Raw genomic sequence first — 16,110 nt, forward strand, 5'->3', positions numbered from 1 at the left:
AAGTACATTCGGGCCTCTAGTGGGGCAGGAGACATGTTGGTATAACTTTGGCAGGACCTTTCTGAGGTTGGCCTGGTTAAAGTCCCTGGCTGCAATGAGCAAAGCCTCCAGATACCTGGTCTCAAGTTCACTGATGTTGGCATACAGTATGTTCAGAGCACACTACATGTCCGCCTGGGGGGGAATGTAGACCGCTGTCAGTATGACCGAGGTGAATTCCCATGGCAGATAGTAGGGACGACACTTCACCGACAGGTGTTCCAGGTCCGGGCTGCAGGAGCTTGTCAGTGCCACTGTGTCCGAGCACCACGCAGTGTTGATCAGTAGGCAGACACCACCTCCACTCGTCTTGTCTGAATTTTTGCAGCACAGTTGAGAGCTGTGATATGCTGGTGCAACCCATCATATGACGCTCAATGGAAAAACATTGAGGAGAGGATACTTTCCATCCCCATACAGGCAATTTTGGCTGATAACAACCTACAAAGTTACATAAATACTACTGATAACTCATGGGTTAAATGGGCTCTTAAAATATGGAAAAACTATTATAAAAGAATATAAACTAGAGAGAGACATTGAAATTCTTAAATGATGTGCATATGACTCAGATTTTACACCAAATAAACTGGATGCTAGATTTAACGACTGGACAGCTAAAGGAATAACAGCTATTTGCAATATAATGAAAGAAAGAACACCGTTCAGTTTTGAAATGCTCAAAGAAAAACTCTTTTAGAAAAACAAGACTTTTACCAGTATTTACAGATACAACAGTATGTTAATAGGACGGTTAAAAATGTAACCAAGGCAAGTACATGTCTGATAGAGTTATTTAGAAAAGCATATAATTCTGATAACGGTAATAGAATCATTTCAATCGTGTATAAGGGTTTGTCAAATCTTAAAACACATTCGACTTCATACATTAAAACAAAATGGGAGAAGGAAGGAGGGATAATAATATCTGAGGAAGACTGGACAATAATATGGAGGTATCAATGGAAGTGTACCAGTTCACAGAAATGGAGGGAGTTTGGATGGAAAAACTTGATAAGATATTTTATTACACCCTCTCAGAAATCCCATTATGATAGTAACCCCCCTGTTTGCTGGAGAAATTGTGGAAATCAAAATGCAAACCATTATCATATTTTCTGGGAATGCCCCGTTATTAAAGACTATTGGAGTGGGATACACAATGCCCTAAAAGACATCTTTAAATGTGAAATACAGTTAGAAAGTAGGACCATATATTTTGGGTATATACCTCAAGAATGGTTGAAAAGAGATAAATATTTAATGAATATACTGCTGGTGGCTTGTAAAAAGACCCTTACCAGGAAATGGTTATCACAGGAGAACCCAACTTTAAATGTATGGATGGAAATTACAATGGACATTTACAAAATGGAGAAGTTAACAGCATCTGTTAATCGTAAGTTGGAACAATTTTATTCATACTTGGAAAAATGGTTTAACTACATAACACCTCAAAGACCTGATTTTATTCTGACAAGTCAATAAATATGTTGTAAAAAACAAGATTTTTCCCTACTCTGTACATAGTTTTCTTCTTTCGATTGTTCTTTCTTTTCTCTCTTTTCTGTAAGTGTATACCTCAGATAAATATTATGTGAAGCTTTGTGACAAATATGATTGTATGATATATATGTACAATATCTGAAATACATCTTATGGAAATGTTTGTTTGATGGTGAACTTCAACAAAAAGTAAGTTACAAAAAAAAAAGAAAAGATAGGGGTTGTTGGAAAAGGCGGGGAGTGTTGGAAAAGGCGGGGAGTGTTGGAAAAGACGGGGGATGATGGGTTTTGGAAAAGATCGGGGGTGTTGGAAAAAACAGAGGGCATTGGGAAAAGACGGGGGCGTGTTAGGAAAGACGGGATTGTTGGAAAAGACGGGGGCATTGGAAAAAGACGGGGTAGGTGTTGGAAAAGACAGGGGCGTTGGAAAAAGACGGGGGTAGGTGTTGGAAAAGATGGGCGTTGGAAAAAGACGGAGGGCGTTGGAAAAAGACGGGGGTAGGTGTTGGAAAAGACGGAGGGATTTGAGGAGATTGGGGTAGGGTTGGGGTGGGGACAAGATCAAGAGGGATGTGAAAAGACAGTGGGAGGGGGGAAGAGACCGGAGTAGGGTTGAAGGAAGACCCAAGAGTGGAGAAGATCGAGAAGTAGGAGGTCAGGAGCCTTACCCGAGCTTCTTGCAGTGGAGTAGGGTTGGCATCAGCATGTGGAGCCCCACGGCACCGAGCCAGCAGCCACTGAAGTCATAGACGTCAGTGCTCCCAGACAGGCCCTTGAGATAGGCAAGGGCAGCACAGTCCTGGGCGTCCATCCTGGCCTTTGGCAGTTCCCCCGACCGCTCCAGCCTTTTGCCAGACAAGCCAGTCACAGCCCGTAGGGCCAGCCGCCGACGGCGGGCCTCGTGGAGACAGCGGGCGAGCTCCAGCAGACCACGTTGGCCACCTTCTGTAACCCAGCCTGCCCCGTCCTGGCTCAGTCTATCCAGCCATCGCAGAGCACCGTGAACTGAGCGACGGGACAGGGGCCCCAGCAGGGGCAAAAGGAGCTGGGTGGCCGCCTTGCGGCTCAGACCAGCAGTGTAATACAGGAAGCCCGCATACCGCCCGTCCCTGACTGTGGCCTCCCGGGTCTCCCTCTGTGCCTCCCAAGAGTGGGGGCCCAGGAACTGAGCCAGGGCTGCCAGGAATTCGGCCACAGGGGGCTGGCGGAAGGAGTAGGCGCCATTGCTGGTGGCAGCGGGATGGGCTAGGCCTGGTGGTAGCTCAGCAGGTTGCAGGGCCCACTCAGCTGGCTGGAAGGGCCGTCCGCCATCGGCCAGACAACGCAAGGCCACAACACTAATGCGGCAGAGGAGGCTCCTTAGGCCCTGGGCCGGCAGAAGCGGACGGCCCTCCTGGCTCAGAGCCCAGCGCAGGTAACAAGCCAAGAGCTCGGTGGTGGTGGCCGGCATTTCCTCACACTCCTCCTCCTTGCCCTGCCCATTGGCTCTGGGAGCCAGGCAGTGGGAAGCCAGCCAATAGTAGGCTGGGTTGGAGCAAAGACTCTTCAATAGCGGGCTGACTAATAAGCGAGCTAGGAGCCGCTGCCCGGCCTCGGGTTCTTGCGAGAAGGAGCGCAATAGGTGAGCTTGCCAGGCCTCGGGGCGCAGGCCCCGCACCTCAGCCCACAGCCGAGGCCGGAGCAGGAGGAAGGGCTCAGCGGTGTGGGGCCGGGCAGACAGGAGCACCTGGCAGCCAGGCAGCAGGTGTCCGTGGGCTAACCAGAAGAGGATTTGCCAGGCAGGCATGCTATGTTCAGGCGTGACCTCAGGCACGGCCTCAGGCCTCTCGGGGGGAAGTGGGGAGGCATCCAGTCTCTCTAGACCATCAAAGACAAAGGCCAGAGCCTGGGGGCAGGAGTAGAGGGTGGTGAGCAGGGGTGCGAGGCCAGGGTAGAGTTTTAGCACCATCGCCGTCAGGCTGAGCTCTGGGCCGGGTGCTAGGAACTCAATGTAGAAGATGAAGTGGAGTTCGGGGTAGACAGAGGGACTGGAGGCCCACTCGGACACCAGGTTCCGCAGGCAGGCAGTCTTGCCGATCCCTGGAGTTCCAGTCAGCAGAGTCAGACACCCAGGGCTCCCAGGGCTGGAGAATGGGGGGAAGAGGTGGAGACGGGGGTCAAGGGGGCGCACTCTTACATTCTCAGATCCCTCCCCCATCCCGGGGCTGAAGCTGGGCTCGGTGGGCTGGGAGATGGCCAGTAAGTCAGGGTAGTCCTCAGGGCGTGGGCTGGGCCATGGGTCATGAGACCCAGCAGCCCAGAGCAGCTCGAGCTGGTGCAGGACATCCCTGCGGTGGCGGAGGCTAGCTTGCTGGATCACTGCAGGGGGAGAGAGAGAGAGAAAGGGTTAAAAAAAAAAGTGGGTGTGAATGGGGTTGTGTGGGACTGGAGTCGGGGCAGAGAGATAGCGCAGGCAGGGATTGGGAGAGAGAGAATCAGAGAGCGGGTGGGAGGGGGAAAGAGGATTAGAGGCAATAGATGGTGATGGAGAGAGGTTTGAATCAATGGGGGAAGTGGCAGGGGATAGAGGATTTACCCAGTGGGGTAGTGGTAGGGGGACAGAGGGGGCGAGGGAGGAGAGGATTGGGGAGAGAAAGGTTAGAGACAATGGAAGAGAGGCAGAGTGGGGGGGGAGAGAAGGGTTAGAAGAGGTGGTGGGGATGGGCAAGTAGGAGTGGAAAAGGTTAGGGTGATGGGGATGGGAATGGGAGCAGATGGGAGAGAGAAGATCGGTGGGGGGAGGTTGAGAGACGGCAAGTAGGGAAGATGTGAGATTGAGAGGGAAGTGGAGAGAGGGGAATAGAGGGAGAGGGAGGGGAGGAGGTCGGGGGGGGTGGGGGGGGGGAGGACTGACCTTCCATGTAGTTCGGGAGTTTCTCACTCAGTGAGTTCCAGGTGATGTAAAACAGGAGGCCAGGACCTGCGAAGGGGGGAGAGCAGAGCAATGAGAATCACTATTAAGGATCCCAGCCCCTCCCACCTATCTGCCACTGACCCACACCCAACCCAGGAAAAGGAAGGAAAGCAGGAGTGTGTGAGGGGATGGATGGTGGGGAGAGGGGGAGGGAACTGGGACAGAAAGACAGAATGGTGGGGGTGGGGGGTAGAAGAGGGCATGAAAGAGGGGCTTCCTTACCTCTCGCTTGCACCTCCTGCAGGATGTCCTGTAGGGCCGGGTTTCGGACAGAGACCTGTCCCAGGGCCTTCCACAGCTCCCTCACATTGCTCCCACCCGCCTCCATTGCTACCTTCAGCAGCCCATCCAGCCGAACCCTCTTCTGGCCGATCAGCAGCCGCTTCTTCACAATCTGGTTCAAGGTTGGCGGGGGGGGGGGGAGGGAAGGAAGGTTGGTCAGGTCAGAGGGTTAACGAACCTGCTTTGAGCCAGTCTTGAACTCATGACCCAGACTCTTTATCTTTAACCATGACTCATGGCCTCCACCTCCTCTCTCTCAGCCTGCCCCTTGCCTGCTAATACTAACTCCTGTCTAAGACAGCCTTAGAACACCCCACTTCCCTGACCCAGCAAGTCCTCAGCCCACAACCTCACGAACCACCTTCATTCCTGACCTCGTCCCAAGGCCTCAGGCCTCTGACCTTCAGCTCCTCCTTGAAGGCGGGGGCTTCGGAGAGGGTAGTGATGAGGTCCTGCGTGCTGGAGGTCATGACCTCCTCCAGGCGACTCTGGTAGAAGGTTGTGACCCGGCAGAGCTCGGCGTCTGTCAGGCGTAGCAGCACGTTGGAGACACCTGGGGAAGTGGGGAGGGGGGGTCAGGGTGAGATGTCAGGGGTCAGGGGGCATGGTGAGACAGAAGCGGACAAGTTTCAAGAGAGGAAGTTAGTCTCAGTGCACATATGGAGACGTTTGAAGGAAATAGCTGGGAAAGGTTGTTCATGTTCCACTCACCTCCAACTTCTAACGGTCCCTCTTCTGGTTCCTCGCCTGAGGTCACATGTGGGTATCGGCCCCTCCTCCCTGAGGTACGGACCCTCTTACTCGGAATGCTACCCATTCCCCCCTCTCACAGACTGGAATCCAGACCAGAAACCAGATTTAATGTCAGGAAACTCACACTCCTCTCCCTATCTCTGTGACCACCCCCCAACCCTAATCACCAAACAAGAGAAAATCTGCGGATGCTGGGAAGCAATGCACACAAAATGCTGGAGGAACTCAGCAGGCCAGGCACCATCTATGGAAAACAGTGCACAGTCAACCTTTCAGGCCGAGACCCTTCGTCAAGACCGGTCCTAATAACCAGTCCTCCTCCTCACTGTTGTTACCTCCTCCGGCCCCTACAAGTCTGCCCATCTCCGTTACCTCCCCTGGCCTTACACCCTCCCCATCTGTAATTCCACTCCAGCGTCTGGGCCCCACAGTTCTCCCTTCCTTTGTAACTGTCTGTGGTTCCTACATCCTTCCCTCTGTGCTCTACATCTCCTCCCAGTCTCTGCAACTCTCACAAACTCCTCTTGATCTCCGGAACCCCTTGCACCCCTCCTTTTCTGTCACACTAATATACGCACCTGCATTACTGCAGGAATGAACACTAAAAGTAATTACCTATGACTAATAATTCAACACAAAACTAATTAATTGTTGGGAACTTGGAAAAAATAGCAACTTAAATTCAGAAAAAATTGCGGAATTTATGAGTACATTCCCACTGTGTGAGCTGAAAATATCTCAATAGGGCTCTAGATTCTCTATCCCCACCCACAGATGAAAGGATCATTCCATATGGACAGCCACTGAACCTATATGGTCTATAGATATTCTATGGGGTCTATAGTTTCCAATATATCTAGAAGGGTTCTTTAGCTTTCCAAGTAAACCTAAAGGTTTCTATGCAGTCCTCATAACCTATGAGGACCTATCAGGTTTTCTAAGGGGTCATTATTTTGAAGGGCTCCTGGTGGTTCTATAGGATTTAAAGGGTTTCTATTTATTATCTGTATGATCAATAGGTTTCAATAGGTAAATTTAATGTCAGAGAAATGTATACTATATACGTCCTGAAATTCTATTTCTTGGCAAACATCAACAAAACAGAGGAGTGCCCCAAAGAATGAATGATAGTTAAACGTTAGAACCCTAAAGCCCCACCAGCTCCCCCCATGCAGAAGCAGAAGCAATGACCCCCCCCACCCCTTCCAGCAAAAAAAGCACCAGCACCCTTGACTGAGCACTCAAGCATGTAGACTCCAACTTGCAGTACCCCAAAGACTACTTGTTCACCCAGTAATTTGACATACCACAAATTCTCTCTCTCCCTACAATGGATAACCTACTGGTTTTTTATGGGATCTTATGGTGCTCTAGGATCTACAGGAGTCAAAGGGTTTCTTTTAATTTCTCTTGGCTTCTCGTCATATCTATGGCGTTTATAGTGGTTCTATGGGGGTACAGGGGGTTTCCATAGGGATCCCACGACGATCTGCAGGGATCCATTGGGCCTATGGGGTTTCTAACGGGATCCACAGAGTTTCTGATGGATTTGGGGAGAAGTGGCCATGGCATCTAAATGATCACTGTGCGTCGATCTGTGGGGTTTCCATGGGGCTGTTGGGTTACTGATTGATCCAGTGGGTTCGCTGGGGCCTCCAGGAGACTTGCGAAGATCCGACGGGAACCTGGGAAGTCCTCCGCCTGGCTTTAGCCAAGCCGCGCACTAGGTGTGGATGGAGTGCGGCTGGCCGCAGAGCGCATGCGCACGACGGCTGGCCGCAGAGTGCATGCGCACGACGGGGATTGCCGTTCAATGGCCGGAGAACATCGCCGGGGAAACGACACGAGATTTTACAGATGCTGGAAATCTTGACCAAATGCTGTGGGAGCTCAAGTCAGGCAGTATCTCTGGAAGGGAATAAACTGTATTCGAGTCGAGGCGTCGATGAAAGGTCCTGACGAAGGGTCTCGGCCCGAAACGTCGACTGTACCTCTTCCTAGAGATGCTGCCTGGCCTGCTGCGTTCCAGCAACTTTGATGTGTGTTGTTTACCAAGATTTGCCTGGATTATAGAGGGCACTTTCTGTAAGGACAGGTTGGATAAACCCGGTTTTCGCTGCTGCTCCGGAGGCTGTCTGGAGACCCGACAGAGCTTTATGAGGCGTCAATCAACTTGTCTTACGTCGTTTCAGCCAGCTTATCTCCTGAGATTGAGACAGATAAATAATAAAAAAACGGAAAAAGCCAGAGTCTGACCACGTGAAAGTGACGGAAAGAAGTTGCTGACAGCAGAAGTAATGAAATTGTAGACTTCTGCGTGTCTCACACCACAATACCACTTTCGCAGCAAATACAGTACTTCAGGGTTTGGGGTGAAGCTCAGTATTCATCAAATCAGGATGTAGGAGTTGAAACAGAGGACTGACTGTTGAGGATCAGAGAGCGGAAGATCAAAAGGGGTGGTAAAACACAGTGGGTTGGGACTGGAATGGGAGACGTGGGCTGAGGAAAGAAACGGAAGGAAGATCCCAGGAGATGTGGGAATGCAAGAGTTCAATCTTACAGGGAAGATAAAAGTCCCCGAACGCAACACCGAATACAGCAAAAAAGTAAAGTGGAACTGCGGATAACTTTGAGGTTGAATGAGTCGATGTCGCAGAGAGAGGTTCAGGGTATGAATATTCCCGACACAAGACATTGGGCGTAAGTCTAGGGATGCCTCGAAAGACGCTGGATATTTGGTGCATGTCTGTAATCCTAGGAAGGTCTGAAATGTCGAGAACGCAATTTCAAATGGGTCTAACTGGAGCCGGATAAAAAAGGCTGATCTTACCGGCGATGCTCAGATCACGGGAATGCAGATTAAAAAGAAGTAATTTGAAGTATTTCACCTGGAGTTATAACTGTCAGCACGCTCTGTCTTCCTTCATACATTTATATACCTAGAGATACTTCAGTGATCCCAAAAAAATTACAGTTCAGTAACGCTACAACGATAGCAGCGGGTAGTTAGAATCAAAACTTGACACCTCCGTCCCAGAGCCTGCCATCCCGCCCCTCATGGGTGTCTGATCCCAAGACCCGTGAGAGCAGGTGGCCCGGAAGAACAAGTGGTGGCCACAAGGAATGGGGGAGTGGGCGGGACGGGACGGACATGGGGCCACGCCCCTACGGCTACTGACCAATTGGGGTGACCGACCTGGCTCCAGCTCCAGGGCACCAGCCACGCCCCTCCTCACTGTCCAACGCACGCTTGGCCCCGCCCTTAGCAACACGCCCCTGTCACATGCTCCACCCTGACGCCAGGTCCTGCGCCCCCCCACCACCGTCACATACTCCACCGGGACACTAGGCGTCGCCCTAGCCTGCACCCAATTAAAGGCCCCGGTCTTAGCATGTCATGTTATCACTGTTAGTGTCAGACTCAGGTCCTGCCCTTTATCAGCAGTCACCAGACGGCCACGGGTACCACACCCCTAGTCCCCGGCCGGTGGTGTTACTGCTGTAAATATGGTTATTCTGCTGTCTATTCTCCTGTTGCCTAGCCTTGTGGCGGTTAATTCTCCCCGACTCAAACTGGACTTCAGCGGTGAGTGAAGGGGCCTTGAGTGGGAGCGGGGTCTCGAGTGACAAAGGTAGGATAGTGGATGTTGTCTGTGTGGACTTTGGTAAGGGCTTTCATGTTAGGCTGAACCAGGAGATTAATGCCCATGTGATCCATTGGCTTGATCAGTGTGGGTTTCTTCTCTGACTGGTGGTCTGCGGCTAGTAATGTTTCATCTGGATTAGTGCTGTAGTCTCTGTTGTAATATGTAAAATTATAAATGATTTGGATGAAAATGTAGGCGGTCTGGTTTGCAGGTGGCTTGAAAATATGAATCGGGTTTAATAGCACAGTCGTATGTCATGTACAGTAGCAGTACATTGCAATACATAAAACCTGTAAATTATATAAAGTATATATTTTTAAAAGTTTAATAAGTGGGGAAAGGAGAGGAATAAAAGAAAGGAGTGTAGTGTTCATGGGTTCAATGTCTGTTCAAATGCTGGAATTGCGGATATTGAGACAGGTTGTGAAAGGTACCATGGATCATTCATCAGTTGGAAATTTGGGTGGGGAAATGGCAGATGGAATTTAATCTGAGCAAAATGTGAGGTGTTTTATTTTAGGAGGTCTCATACAAAGAGAAATTATAGAGTGAATGGAGCACTTTTGTATGGAGGGATCTTGGGTACAAGTTTATTGATCACTGACCGAGATGGATAGGGTGCAAAACCAGACATACAGCATGTTGGCCTTAGTTGATCAGGGTATTGAGGATAAAAGGTGGTGAAATCATGTTGCAATTGTATAAACTTCAGTTAGGTTGTATCTGAAGAATTGTATATGGTTTTGTACGCCACATTACAGGAAGGATGAGGAGGTTTTGGGGAAGGTGCAGAAAAGAATCACCAGAGTGTTGCTTGAAATTAAGAGTACAATATCAGCTATAAGGAGCTGTTAGTCAAATTTGAATTGTTTACTCTGAGGCATTGGAGACTGAGAGTTGATCTGATGGTATATAAAATTGTGAAAGGCATAGATGGAGTGAATGATCCTTTTTTTTCCAGTGTGGAAATGGCAAATACTACAGGCGTACAATTAAGCTGAGAGAGATAAACTTTAAAGGAGATGTGCGAGGCATGGAAAGTGGTAGGTACTTGAAATATACTGCCAGGAAAGGGGATGGATGCAGATACGATGGCAGCACGTAAGGAGTATCTCATCAGGTACATAAGCAGGCAGGGAATAAAGAGATACAGATTGGATTAGGTAGATTGGAATTGTGCTGAGAGCCGGCATTTACTGAATGTCCCATTCCTGTGTTGTACTCTTCTATGTTAGGGCAGACTTCTTCCATGTTAGTTAGTCATAAAAATTATTCCCTGATTCCTGACAGATGAAACTGGAAATCGGACTGTGTTTGAGCGAGCTGAAGAATTTGCCACCACTCTTCGTGTCGGAAGCACTGTTTACGTTGGTGGAAATGGAGTACTTTATCAAATAAACTTTGATAAATCACCCACACCTGTAATGGTACAGTAGAATCAACTTGTTTCTGGAATATATGGACAAGGGAATCACAAAGGAGTGATACCTAAGGGAGGGATGGGGGAAGTAAAGATAATGTTTGGTCGTGGGTCTCCTTTGAAGATGCAGGAGGAAGTGGCAGAGAGTATGTTTGAAGAATGATGTGTTGGATGCGGAGGCTCATGGGGTGGTAGGTAAGGACAAGAGGAACTCTATCACTGTAAAGGTGGTGGGAAGATGGGCTGAGTGCAGTTATTTGGGAAATGGAGGAGATGCGTGTGAGGGCAGCATCAGTGGTGGAGGTAGAGAAACCCCATTCTTTGAAATGGAAGACACCTGTGAAGTCCTGGAAAGGAAAACCGCATCCTGGGAACACATCAGAATCTGATTTAATATCATCGGCGTAAGTTGTGAAATTTGATAACTTTGCGGCAACAGTACAATGGCATACATGATAAATGTATAGAAAAAAAGCTGCGTTATATTAAATATATATTAAATAGTTAAGTTAAAATAATTAGTGCAAAAATAGCAATTTAAAAAAAAAAGTAGTGAGGTAGGGTTCAATCAAATGACAGAGGGGAGCAAGCTGTTCCTGAATCGCTGAGTGTGTGCTTTTGGGCTTCTGTACCTCCTTCCCAATGGTAACAGTGTGAAGAGAGCACGTCCTGAGTGGTGGGGATCCTTAATGATGGACACTGCCTTTCTAAGACACCGTTCTTTGAAGATGACTTAGATACTAGAGAGGCTAGTACCCATAATGGAGCTGAATAATTTTACAAGTTTCTGCAACTTATTTCAATCTTGTGCAGTAGCATTCCCCCCCCCCCACCCCCCCATACCGGATGATGCAGCGAGTCAGAATGCTCTCCAAGGTTCATTTGTAGAAGTTTTCGAGTGTTTTAAATGATAAACCAAATCTCCTCAAACTCCTAACAAAATATACTGTATCTGCTGTCTTGTCTTTATAGCTGCATTGATATGTTGAGTCTATACCTAGCTACACAATCACAGGTGTAGAGAGAGTAGAGCAGTGGGCTAAGCATACACTGCTACGTAGTGCCAGTGTTAATTGCCAGTGAGGTGTAGATGTTATTTCCAATCTGCACAGGTTGTGGTCTTCTGGTTAGGAATTCGAGGATCTAGTTGCAGAGGGAGGTACAGAGGCCTAGATTCTGTAGTTTTTCGATCAGGACAGATCCGGCAGAGATGAAGGAACTGAGAAGTGGGAATAGCATTTTTACAGGAGACGGTGGGAATAGCATTTTTACAGGAGACGGTGGGAAGAGATATATTCCAAGATAACCATGGGAATCACTAGCTTTATATAAGATATCAGTTGACAATTTGTCTCCAGAGAGTGAGAAAGCGGAGGGAGGTGTCAGAAATGGACCAAGTGAATTTAAAAGCAGGGTGGAAGATGGAGGCAAAGTCAATGAAATTGACGAGCTTAGGAAGGGTGCATGAAGCAGCACCAATGCAATTGTCAATGTAGTGGAGGAAGAGCTGAGTACTAACAAGGACAGCATCAACTATGGACTGTTCTACATAGCCAACAAAAAGGCAGGCATAGCTGGGGCCCATGTGGGTGCCCAAGGCTACCCCTTGAGTCTGGAGAAAGTGGAAGGAGCTGAAGGAAAAATTGTTGGGGGTGAGGTCCAGGCAGAGGAGGGTGATGGTGGAGGGGAACTGTTGGTTATTTATTGAGACTTTGGGAGTTTTAAGGCCTTCTTCATGGGGTTTACTGGACGTCCATGGTAAAAATGAGGTGGTCAGGGCCAGGGAATTGAAAGTTAGAGAGGAGATCGAGAGCATAAGTGTTACCAAGGAGGATATAATGGAGTTTAGGTATGAGGACATGAGTTCAGTGGGGCAGGAGCAGGCAGAGACAATGGGCCAACCTGACAGTTAGGTTTGTCGATCTTGGTAGCAGGTAAAAGTGAGCCGTGCAGGCTAAGGGAACCAAGTTTAGCAGTGGATGGGAGTTCTCCAGAGTTGAAGTCAAGAGACAGTTTTCTAATGGTGTGGAGTGGAGTTCTCTTCAAGAGGTAGGTATGTGGAGGCAACTGAGAGCTACCGCCTGGCTTCAGCAAGGTAGAGGTCAGTTCTCCACTGTGTCTGCAGATTTGATGGTGAGGTTGGGATTGGTGGAGAGTGTGAAGGGTAGTGTGTGAAGTGTCAGAGGGGTAACATTTGAAGAGGAGAATGGAGTGCTGAAGTGGAGCTCATTGATGTCTCATTGGGCTGAAGTCAAGCCCAGTAGTTTTCATGTCAGCTCAGAACCTGATAGTGAGGAAGCTGTTGTTGAGATGTGGGTCATTATGCTCCTGTGGCAGCATCGAGAAGAGGGTGTGCACCGGTTAGTGGGGGTCCCTGATGGTGAATGTCACCTCAGTAGTGGGGAGAACTGTGCCGATGATTGAACTGGCTGTGACTAGCACTCTCCTTAGCATCTTGTGAAGGGAGGAAGTTAAACAGGAGTACAAAAAGGAACACAAGTTGTCCATGGCAGATAAGGTAAATGAGAATCCTAGATTTTCTTCAGATATATTATGAGCAAAAGGGTGACTAGGCAGAGGGTAGGTTCTTGGAAAGACCTGTGGTAAGCTATGTGTGCAACCACAGGAGATGGGTGAAGTCTTAATGAATACATCTTGTCTGTATTTATAGTGGAGAAGGGCATGGAAGATAATGAGACACAAGTGACAACAGATGCTGCGATCTTGCACAACAAATAATCTGCTAAAGGAAGTTAGTGGGTTGATTGGTATCTGAAGGGGCCAAAGGACTGAGTGGAGAGGAGAGGCAATCTCTGGCATAAGTAAGAGAGAAGTAATAATACAGGACCCTGATGTGATTGGTGGACTGGAGAGACGTGAAGGGTGACAGACATGTGTCAGGAAAAGAAGGGTGGTGGGGTAGGTGGGATGTACTGGCAAGTGGGTAATAGACAGAGAAAGAAGAAAGTGAGAGGCAGGTGGAGGGAGAGGAGACAACTGGAGGGGGATGAGGAGAGGTGAATGGCGTTTGGAACCAGAACAAGAGGTGTTGGGGCATGTGGGGAGGGGTAACCTGTGAGTGAATTCTGTATGTAAGTGGGTAGATGGACCCAGGAGAGGAAAGGTTGAAGATGCGTGATGTGGAGCTGGGTGGGGGGGGGGGGTTGGTTGAGGAGAATCAGTGGCAGAGGTGAGGCAAGGGAAGAAAAAGATGAGAGGACTAGAGGAAAATTAGGGGGCGGGGTAGGGAGAAAATCCACTCGAGGGGAGATTCATCTAAAATTGGAAAACTCAGTGTTCATGCCATTCGGTTGTAGACTACCCACGTGGAATTTGAGGTGCTGTTCTTCAAGTTCCTAAATGCTTTGTGAGGCTGGTCAAGGCCTACATCTGCCACGGACAACGCAATAGTCACGGCTCTGCAGACCATCCTTACACATCTGGAGAAGAGGGATGCTTATGTGAGAACGCTGCTATTGGACTACAGTTCAGCATTCAACACCATAATTCCATCCAGGCTCGACAAGGAGCTCAGAGACCTCGGCCTTCACCCTGCCTTGTGCAGCTGGATCCTGGGCTTGCTGTCAGATTGCCGGCAAGTGGTAAGAGTGGGCTCCCTCACCTCCAACCCTCTGACCCTCAACACAGGTGCTCCTCAGGGCTGTGTACTAAGCCCCCTCTTTTACTCTCTGTATACCCATGACTGTGTTGCCACCCACGACTCCAATCTACTAGTTAAATTTGCTGACAACACTACACTGATTGGCCTAATCTCAAATAATATTGAGGCAGCCTAAAGAGAGGAAGTCATCACCCTGACACAGTGGTGTCAAGAAAACAACCTCTCCCTCAATGTGGTAAAAGCAAAGGAGCTGGTTGTGGACTACAGGAGGAATGGAGACTGTCTAACTCCTATAGACATCAGTGGATCTGAGTTTGAGAGGGTGAACAGCTTTAAGTTTCTCAGCATAAACATCACCGAGGATCTCATGTGGTCTGTACATACCGGCTGGGTGATGAATTGGGCACAACAGCGCCTCTTTCACCTCAGATGGTTGAAGAAGTTTGGTATGGCCCCCCAAATTCTAAGAACTTTCTATAGGGGCACAATTGAGAGCATCCTGACTGGCTGCATCACCGCCTGGTATGGGAACTGTACTACCCTCAATCTCAGGACTCTGCAGAGAGTGGTGCGGACAGCCCAGCACATCTATAGATGTGAACTTCCCTCTATTCAGGACATTTACAAAGACAGGTGTGTAAAAAGGGCCTGAAGGATCATTGGAGACCCGAGTCACCCCAACCACAAACTGTTCCAGCTGCTACCATCTGGGAAATGGTACAGCAGCATAAAAGCCAGGACCAACAGGCTCCAGGACAGCTTCTTCCACCAGGCCATCAGACTGCTTAACTCATGCTGACACAGCTGTATTTCTATGTTATACTGACTACCCTGTTGTACATAATATTTATTAGAAATTGCACATTTGAATGGAGAAGTAACGTAAAAGATTTTTACTCATGTATTTGAAGGATGTAAGTAATAAAACCAATTCAATTCAAGTTTCTGTTTGGCCTCATGCTGGCAGAGGAGAAGGCTGAGGTTGGACAGGGAAATTGATATGACATATATGGGAGCTTGGTGTGGCCATTATAGACAGAGCACAAGTGCTCTGCAGATTAGTCACTTAATCTGAGCTTCAGCTTGCCAAGGTGGAAGAGGCCACATGGGGAGTACCAAATGCCACTTGTGCAGCTAGGAAAGCTGTACATGAAACTTTGCCCTACCTGGAAGGGCTGTTTAGATCCCTGGGTTGTGCCGGGGAAAGAGGTGCAAAAGCAAGTGTTACACCTTCTATGGTTGCTTTGTAAGTGACCAGTGTCTGCAGTAATGAAAATATCCTTGCAATATCTCCACTACTAGCTTCACCTCACTTTTTCATAAGGCTACAGTAAGAAAAGTCAAGAGTTTTATTTCTATATAATATGTCTATTATGTAGTTAAAGTAAGTGGAAGCAAAACAGAAGTAAAAAAAGTAGTGAGGTAGTGTTCATTATCTTTTTAGAAATCGGATTGCAGAGGGGAAGAAGCTGTTCCTGAATCGCTGAGTGTGTGCCTTCATGCTTCTGTACTTCCTTCCCGATGGTATAAGTGTGAAAAGGGCATGTCCTGGGTGGTAGGGGTCCTTAATGATGGGTACTACCTCCCTAAGGCACCGCTCCTTGAAGATATCTTGGATAGTGCAGAGTCTGGTACCCGTGGTGGAGCTGACTAATCTTACAAGTTTCTGCAACTTGCTGTACTTCGATCTTGTGCAGTAGTCTCCCCAAACCAGACAGTGATGCAGCCAGTCAGAACACTCTCCACAGTGTATTTGCAGAAGTTTGAGCGTTTTGGTTAAAACCATAGAAACCATAGAAAAACTACAGCACAGAAACAGGCCTTTTGACCCTTCTTCGCTGTGCCGAACCATTTTCTGCCTAGTCCCACTGACCTGCACACGGAC

The 16,110-nt window shown here is 48.5% G+C and overlaps 2 protein-coding genes across 7 annotated transcripts in view; one reads left to right on the forward strand and one right to left on the reverse strand.

Moving 5' to 3' along the window:
* LOC134358530 (NACHT, LRR and PYD domains-containing protein 12-like) overlaps positions 1-8,635 on the reverse strand; it is a 39,207-nt gene extending 30,572 nt beyond the window's left edge. The window contains exons 1-5 of one of the 4 annotated variants that reach the window (XM_063070855.1): positions 5,492-6,629; positions 5,182-5,303; positions 4,721-4,892; positions 4,439-4,504; positions 2,214-3,903 (exon numbers count right to left, since the gene is read on the reverse strand). In XM_063070855.1, coding sequence (XP_062926925.1) covers positions 2,214-3,903; positions 4,439-4,504; positions 4,721-4,892; positions 5,182-5,303; positions 5,492-5,597 — 2,156 coding nt within the window. In that variant the 5' untranslated portion in view covers positions 5,598-6,629. Of the gene's footprint in view, positions 1-2,213; positions 3,904-4,438; positions 4,505-4,720; positions 4,893-5,154; positions 5,334-5,491; positions 6,630-8,424 lie in introns of those variants that run through there. The other 3 variants (XM_063070853.1, XM_063070854.1, XM_063070856.1) reach the window with 3 other exon arrangements.
* A 282-nt stretch (positions 8,636-8,917) lies between these two features.
* Positions 8,918-16,110, forward strand: part of LOC134358532 (semaphorin-4D-like) — a 42,160-nt gene continuing 34,967 nt past the window's right edge. For 2 of the 3 annotated variants that reach the window (XM_063070857.1, XM_063070858.1), the window contains exons 1-2: positions 8,918-9,122; positions 10,474-10,610. In XM_063070857.1, coding sequence (XP_062926927.1) covers positions 9,044-9,122; positions 10,474-10,610 — 216 coding nt within the window. In that variant the 5' untranslated portion in view covers positions 8,918-9,043. The remainder of the gene's footprint in view (positions 9,123-10,473; positions 10,611-16,110) is intronic. The other variant, XM_063070860.1, reaches the window with a different exon arrangement.

Source organism: Mobula hypostoma, chromosome 18, assembly GCF_963921235.1.
Source record: "Mobula hypostoma chromosome 18, sMobHyp1.1, whole genome shotgun sequence".
Taxonomy (NCBI): domain Eukaryota; kingdom Metazoa; phylum Chordata; class Chondrichthyes; order Myliobatiformes; family Myliobatidae; genus Mobula; species Mobula hypostoma.